Source organism: Sinocyclocheilus anshuiensis, unplaced genomic scaffold (genome assembly GCF_001515605.1).
Source record: "Sinocyclocheilus anshuiensis isolate Anshui unplaced genomic scaffold, SAMN03320099.WGS_v1.1 scaffold579, whole genome shotgun sequence".
Classification (NCBI taxonomy): domain Eukaryota; kingdom Metazoa; phylum Chordata; class Actinopteri; order Cypriniformes; family Cyprinidae; genus Sinocyclocheilus; species Sinocyclocheilus anshuiensis.
This window is the reverse complement of record NW_015551075.1, coordinates 1,835,924-1,844,671: the sequence shown is the minus strand read 5'-3', so window position 1 is coordinate 1,844,671 and position 8,748 is coordinate 1,835,924. Positions and strand designations below refer to the sequence as shown.

The following is an 8,748-nucleotide window of genomic DNA, read 5'->3' as shown; positions in this document are numbered from 1 at the left end:
ATGGTTTGATGTGATATGAGCTAACCGATCTTTAGATTTAATCACCATTGATAGCGAGATTTATTGTAATGCTTTTTTGCTCAGTTGGTCAGAACAAAGGTGGCAGATGTATTACTTACTTGTTCAGATGGCAATATACGGTGAAAATTCTTATTTGGGTCATATTCCAAGACGTAGGCTAGAATCTGTACAAGTACAGTAAATATCCACACCGGTGCGGTGACTGACTGCCACACATACTCCTCAAAACATTAGATTCATCCGCGCCGGAGCACAACCCCACGCATGGAATATAATTCCACATTCAGCTGCAATTGCAGGTTTTCAAACAGAGATGGCGACAAAGAGGCAAAATGTACGGACTGCAGCTTTAATCAGTAAAATAGATTAAAATAGATTAAAATAGATTTTAATACACCAAAAACAGTAACATTGTGAAATAATTTGACAAATATTTCTACATAATTTTTATTTTAATTTCTTCCTTAAGAAATCATTCCAATATGCTGATTTGCTGCTCAAGAAACATTTTTTTGTTATTATTGAAAATAGTTGTGCTGCTTAATTTTGTGGAAACTGTGATTTCTATTTTTAGGGTTCTTGGATAAATAGAAAGTTCAAAAGAACTGCATTTACTTGAAATTCATTTTTGAAGTAATTTTTTGTAACAATCTAAAAGTATTTACTGTCAGTTTTGATCAATTTAATGCATCCTATTGAATAAAAATATGAATTCCTTAGATGATAATTAGTTTTGTTGATAATTTTAGCCTTAGGTATATGCTATCTATCTATTTTGGCATTTTTTAAAGTTTTTAAGAAATTTTATATTAAAATTTACAGCATTATTTCAACATCATTGTCTTGTAAACACTTCATTGTGATTGGTCTTCTATCTTGCATTTATTTTCATAATGAACTGCAATTGGTGGCATCTATAACTGCAGTCTCTGATAAACTGGGAATAAAGGAGACAAATACAGTAGATGAGAGAGATATTAGCTTAGAGATAACTGCCCTAAATAAATAATGTCAACTTTTTTAGCAGTTTTTGTAGACAAGCCAGTTCTGGCATTGTTTCTCTCTGGCGGTGCGGTTGGTTATAGGCGTGTAACTTGTAATTTGAGTCACATAATTATTTTAAGTACCCGTTCTTTGTAGTGGGATCAACTTTAAATCCTCCTAGATACAATGTTCGAGTAATAATTTGGCATATAAAGATTGGTTTAACCTCTTGGTCCTGTGTCTTGGACTGTCCAAAAGTCTGAATTTCAGAGTATAGATTCTAGAAACGTACGACACACAGACCGCTGCTAATTATACACAACCTCCAGTGACGTTAGCCACATCAGCTCTAGGCATTTGACTGGCGTTGTCCACCTCCTCAGCAATCAGCCGTCCTGCCGTGATCTCACCAGCTGTACGGGGAGGAAACGCACAACCGACTGCTATTAAACAGCTTCTGCGCTGATATGATTGACACAGACAAGCCTCGCAATTACTGTGGTGACAGGTGCTTGGATTGACACGCCACTGCGATTAACGCTTTTGGTAATGTCAGTTGTTCCCCTAAACATGGAATTGAGTGATTCTCAAAATACTTTGCAAATGTACAATTTTGGCCCACTTGGCAGGTGTTTTATATTTGCGTGTTGTTTTTTTGTGAATGAAAAGTAGTTGGAACTTTTCACAGTTAGTGAACCATTGCTTTTAAAGCATTACAGGCACAAACCTTTGCTTTTTTAGTAGTGAGAACTATGAGATATGTTAGATAAACTTTTATTAAATGTAAAATTGACCTGGTAGCTAGTTTAACACATCAGATGCCTGTACTCTACCTTTAAAATGGTGAATTTTGGTCACAGTTCACAAGTCTTGATTTTCTTGACTATCCAGTAATTTAAATATTACGTCACAATTCTGACATAATTTCGTTCATCAAGCATTCAACCCTGTTACCAAAGTTACTGTAAGAAAAAAATCAGGAATCTAATACTTGTTTATTTTAAAATGTCTTAATTTTAAGTACAGTAAAAATGGTTTGCACAAAAATACTAAGCAGCACAACTGTTATAACAATAAGAAATGTTTCTCAAATCATCAAATTAGAATGATTTCTGAAAGATCATGTGACACTGAAGACTGGAATAATAGCAAATTCAGCTTTGGCATCACAGAAATAAATTACATATTAAAATGTATTAAAATAAAAATAAAAATATACTATTTCACCGTATTATTAATTATATAGTACTTTTGATTAATTAAGTTCAGCCTTGGTGAGCATAAAATAATTATTTCAAAAACATTAGAAAATCTTACTGATTGACTTTATTTTAATAAATTTTAATAAACACCAAAAATAATAAAAAAGCACAAAAAAATCTGATTTTTAGAACTCGTTATTGGACATATCTCAAAATTTGGGCTGCAAGCCCCATATAAATGAATTTAACATAAAAGCTTAAAATATCTTAATTTACATCCTGACATTTTACATTTTTTTTTAAGGTTAGCACTTTTTCGGTGACCAAAGAAATAAACATTTCAGGACCTAATTTGTACCCTATTTGTGGAAAGTGCCAGTCGAGTGTGCTTTCTTTAACTGTTACTCAGCAATGGTGTGTGAAAAGCTGCCCTGCCCAGCTGAGATCTCGGCGGAGAGAGTGGAAAAGCTGATGAGCGTGGGAGCGCGCAGGTTCGACTCTCTGCCCGAGAAAACGCAGGAGCTAAAAAAGGGTGAGTGCATGTTAACGGCTGCAGCTGAGAACCTGTAAGCAGAGGATGTGATTCACACAGTGTTTCCTGCCGCCAGACTCCATCTGTGAATACACAGTTTTGAAAACTCATGCTCGTATTGCACGCATGTGCTCTTTTCTCATGAAAACGTCGCCCTCAGATCTTTTCTAGCACTTTCTGCCCACTGGAAGCTTTCTAGGTCTACAGCACCTGTCCGCTCACTGCTCTGTGAACTGTATTTTAATCCAACAGCTCCACATTTGGCGTGTGGCTTTCTTAAAGCTTTACACTGAAAAAAAAAAAATTGGTGTAGGATTTAGTTTGAAACTACTCAGAAATTTACTCAGAAATTGCTAATAAATTTCACAAATAATTACAAAGACACTGCGAGCAACACATTGAATTAAACGTGAAATTTTGAAGTAGAAAAACTGAAGTAGTATTTACTTTTAAAACGTACTTCAGTAAACTTGAAAAAAATAATATTTTACAATATTTCACCCAGAAGATAAAAAAACGGTATTCAGATGGATTATTTTTCCTTTGTATGACTGGACCTTTATATTATTATAGTATAGGTTTATATTAGGGCTGTCACTAACGATTATTTTGGTAATCGAGTAATTGGTCGATTATTCGGATGATTAATCGAGTAATCGGATATTATTATTTTTTGTGGTAATAAAAATAGACCTAAGCAAACAATAGATTTTAAAATGACTTATATATATGTATATTATATATAATAGCAATGAGGCAATAATAAGTGGTTTAAATAAAATATCAAACGCAAGTAATCATATGATTTTATTGAACAAAAAAATACATAATGTAATAAAACAATATAATCAAAACGTATGTACAATTATGTATTAAATCAAATGTCTGCAGAGGGCGGCGGCGACTTGATGATTGTTTATACACTTTTATAGTGCGATCTAATCCTTGTTTAATATTGACTAAACAACATTTAATTCAAATGTCCACTTAATCTTTAATATTTGGCCACTTCTTTATGCTAGAAATGCTACAGCCACTGTCGTTTCTTGAAAAAGAACATGTGGACATCGAAACATGCAAACTCATAGAGCGAGGGTTTAAACTTTTATTTTGTAATCGCGATGAACAGTTAGCATATTTAGAAAGATGATAGCAAACGTACGTCTGCAAGATGTCTGTTAAAGATCGCTTCATCTGGAAAGCAGGCAAAATGTACGGACTGCAGCTTTAATCAGTAAAATAGATTAAAATAGATTAAAATAGATTTTAATACACCAAAAACAGTAACATTGTGAAATAATTTGACAAATATTTCTACATAATTTTTATTTTAATTTCTTCCTTAAGAAATCATTCCAATATGCTGATTTGCTGCTCAAGAAACATTTTTTTGTTATTATTGAAAATAGTTGTGCTGCTTAATTTTGTGGAAACTGTGATTTCTATTTTTAGGGTTCTTGGATAAATAGAAAGTTCAAAAGAACTGCATTTACTTGAAATTCATTTTTGAAGTAATTTTTTGTAACAATCTAAAAGTATTTACTGTCAGTTTTGATCAATTTAATGCATCCTATTGAATAAAAATATGAATTCCTTAGATGATAATTAGTTTTGTTGATAATTTTAGCCTTAGGTATATGCTATCTATCTATTTTGGCATTTTTTAAAGTTTTTAAGAAATTTTATATTAAAATTTACAGCATTATTTCAACATCATTGTCTTGTAAACACTTCATTGTGATTGGTCTTCTATCTTGCATTTATTTTCATAATGAACTGCAATTGGTGGCATCTATAACTGCAGTCTCTGATAAACTGGGAATAAAGGAGACAAATACAGTAGATGAGAGAGATATTAGCTTAGAGATAACTGCCCTAAATAAATAATGTCAACTTTTTTAGCAGTTTTTGTAGACAAGCCAGTTCTGGCATTGTTTCTCTCTGGCGGTGCGGTTGGTTATAGGCGTGTAACTTGTAATTTGAGTCACATAATTATTTTAAGTACCCGTTCTTTGTAGTGGGATCAACTTTAAATCCTCCTAGATACAATGTTCGAGTAATAATTTGGCATATAAAGATTGGTTTAACCTCTTGGTCCTGTGTCTTGGACTGTCCAAAAGTCTGAATTTCAGAGTATAGATTCTAGAAACGTACGACACACAGACCGCTGCTAATTATACACAACCTCCAGTGACGTTAGCCACATCAGCTCTAGGCATTTGACTGGCGTTGTCCACCTCCTCAGCAATCAGCCGTCCTGCCGTGATCTCACCAGCTGTACGGGGAGGAAACGCACAACCGACTGCTATTAAACAGCTTCTGCGCTGATATGATTGACACAGACAAGCCTCGCAATTACTGTGGTGACAGGTGCTTGGATTGACACGCCACTGCGATTAACGCTTTTGGTAATGTCAGTTGTTCCCCTAAACATGGAATTGAGTGATTCTCAAAATACTTTGCAAATGTACAATTTTGGCCCACTTGGCAGGTGTTTTATATTTGCGTGTTGTTTTTTTGTGAATGAAAAGTAGTTGGAACTTTTCACAGTTAGTGAACCATTGCTTTTAAAGCATTACAGGCACAAACCTTTGCTTTTTTAGTAGTGAGAACTATGAGATATGTTAGATAAACTTTTATTAAATGTAAAATTGACCTGGTAGCTAGTTTAACACATCAGATGCCTGTACTCTACCTTTAAAATGGTGAATTTTGGTCACAGTTCACAAGTCTTGATTTTCTTGACTATCCAGTAATTTAAATATTACGTCACAATTCTGACATAATTTCGTTCATCAAGCATTCAACCCTGTTACCAAAGTTACTGTAAGAAAAAAATCAGGAATCTAATACTTGTTTATTTTAAAATGTCTTAATTTTAAGTACAGTAAAAATGGTTTGCACAAAAATACTAAGCAGCACAACTGTTATAACAATAAGAAATGTTTCTCAAATCATCAAATTAGAATGATTTCTGAAAGATCATGTGACACTGAAGACTGGAATAATAGCAAATTCAGCTTTGGCATCACAGAAATAAATTACATATTAAAATGTATTAAAATAAAAATAAAAATATACTATTTCACCGTATTATTAATTATATAGTACTTTTGATTAATTAAGTTCAGCCTTGGTGAGCATAAAATAATTATTTCAAAAACATTAGAAAATCTTACTGATTGACTTTATTTTAATAAATTTTAATAAACACCAAAAATAATAAAAAAGCACAAAAAAATCTGATTTTTAGAACTCGTTATTGGACATATCTCAAAATTTGGGCTGCAAGCCCCATATAAATGAATTTAACATAAAAGCTTAAAATATCTTAATTTACATCCTGACATTTTACATTTTTTTTTAAGGTTAGCACTTTTTCGGTGACCAAAGAAATAAACATTTCAGGACCTAATTTGTACCCTATTTGTGGAAAGTGCCAGTCGAGTGTGCTTTCTTTAACTGTTACTCAGCAATGGTGTGTGAAAAGCTGCCCTGCCCAGCTGAGATCTCGGCGGAGAGAGTGGAAAAGCTGATGAGCGTGGGAGCGCGCAGGTTCGACTCTCTGCCCGAGAAAACGCAGGAGCTAAAAAAGGGTGAGTGCATGTTAACGGCTGCAGCTGAGAACCTGTAAGCAGAGGATGTGATTCACACAGTGTTTCCTGCCGCCAGACTCCATCTGTGAATACACAGTTTTGAAAACTCATGCTCGTATTGCACGCATGTGCTCTTTTCTCATGAAAACGTCGCCCTCAGATCTTTTCTAGCACTTTCTGCCCACTGGAAGCTTTCTAGGTCTACAGCACCTGTCCGCTCACTGCTCTGTGAACTGTATTTTAATCCAACAGCTCCACATTTGGCGTGTGGCTTTCTTAAAGCTTTACACTGAAAAAAAAAAAATTGGTGTAGGATTTAGTTTGAAACTACTCAGAAATTTACTCAGAAATTGCTAATAAATTTCACAAATAATTACAAAGACACTGCGAGCAACACATTGAATTAAACGTGAAATTTTGAAGTAGAAAAACTGAAGTAGTATTTACTTTTAAAACGTACTTCAGTAAACTTGAAAAAAATAATATTTTACAATATTTCACCCAGAAGATAAAAAAACGGTATTCAGATGGATTATTTTTCCTTTGTATGACTGGACCTTTATATTATTATAGTATAGGTTTATATTAGGGCTGTCACTAACGATTATTTTGGTAATCGAGTAATTGGTCGATTATTCGGATGATTAATCGAGTAATCGGATATTATTATTTTTTGTGGTAATAAAAATAGACCTAAGCAAACAATAGATTTTAAAATGACTTATATATATGTATATTATATATAATAGCAATGAGGCAATAATAAGTGGTTTAAATAAAATATCAAACGCAAGTAATCATATGATTTTATTGAACAAAAAAATACATAATGTAATAAAACAATATAATCAAAACGTATGTACAATTATGTATTAAATCAAATGTCTGCAGAGGGCGGCGGCGACTTGATGATTGTTTATACACTTTTATAGTGCGATCTAATCCTTGTTTAATATTGACTAAACAACATTTAATTCAAATGTCCACTTAATCTTTAATATTTGGCCACTTCTTTATGCTAGAAATGCTACAGCCACTGTCGTTTCTTGAAAAAGAACATGTGGACATCGAAACATGCAAACTCATAGAGCGAGGGTTTAAACTTTTATTTTGTAATCGCGATGAACAGTTAGCATATTTAGAAAGATGATAGCAAACGTACGTCTGCAAGATGTCTGTTAAAGATCGCTTCATCTGGAAAGCATCTGCTGTGTACAAACATCTGATAGACATCTTTAAGATATCAGTTTTACATACATTCTAAATCATAAACATCTTAAAGACATCTTCTAAATGTCCATTTGACATCTGATAGGAAATGTCCTATAGACGTATTGCAGATGAGCAAACACTCTAAAAAATACATCTTACAGCTGTAAATGCAGAATTTGTGATGTACGTGTGCTATCAGGGTAGGTTTATAAATGATTTACCTTATAAATCTGATAGAATGATGCACGTTGTTCCCAGATGCACATTATAAGCAACTCACAGCATATGCAAAGATTGAGATTGTAAGATATGTAAATGAGAACTGTTTGTGTGGAGCAGCATTTACTGTGAACAGAGCTGCTCTGAGATGCACGTAACCTACGCATATGTACAGGGTTTCCGCGGGGTCTTAAAAAGTCTTAAATTTAGTTGTATCAAATTTAAGGCCTTAAAAAGTCTTAAATTGTACAAGAAAGTCTTAATAATGATTTCAAGAGGTTTTAACTTTGGGGATGGAAAGACCAGATTTGCGATATGGCTGAATGTGACGATTAAACTTCAATCAAAAGGCTAACGTTATAATTTCATTGAATAAACACAAGCACTGCATGTTCAAAGTGCTGCCGTTACCGGGGAAACAGTTATATTTCTACCAAACGCTCCACCTGCTGGCAGAGAATGAATGAGTATTTTCAATAAAACTGTTGTTTTGTTCAGAGTTCAGACCAAAGCGAAAATCGACCCATGTTTTTACCCTGCAAACACGCAGAGCTTTAAATGTGAACTGGTGGATCGATAAGAAGACAATGCATTATAAATATCTAAACATAGGGGTGTGTGATATGTATGGTCTGCGATAATATCTTTAATTGTTGTTTGGGGCAGAAAATGTATATCTTTATATCATTTCATATAGTTAATATCACACAAAGAGTGCCGTTTTTTTTCTCCAAAAGTAAGCATGATTACAAATGTGATATTGATTTTATACAACAGTTCAATAAACAAGTAGTTAATATTAAGAGACTTACGTTTTAGACACCATATTTCCTGTTTTTGCTCTATTTCGCCAACAATCTCTGAGCAACATGTCAGTGTTTCGTTCCTGAATGAATCAAACGTTTAAATGATTCGGTTCAATCGCAATTACTCACTTTTTAACAGTGACTTGCTGCCACCTACTGGCAGTTTTAATTTCACA

The 8,748-nt window shown here is 33.5% G+C and overlaps 1 protein-coding gene across 1 annotated transcript in view; it reads left to right on the top strand.

The window, feature by feature from the left end:
• efl1 (elongation factor like GTPase 1) overlaps positions 1-8,748 on the top strand; it is a 139,457-nt gene that overhangs the window by 12,888 nt on the left and 117,821 nt on the right. Inside the window, exon 11 of the mRNA XM_016452221.1 lies at positions 2,617-2,739. Coding sequence (XP_016307707.1) covers positions 2,617-2,739 — 123 coding nt within the window. The remainder of the gene's footprint in view (positions 1-2,616; positions 2,740-8,748) is intronic.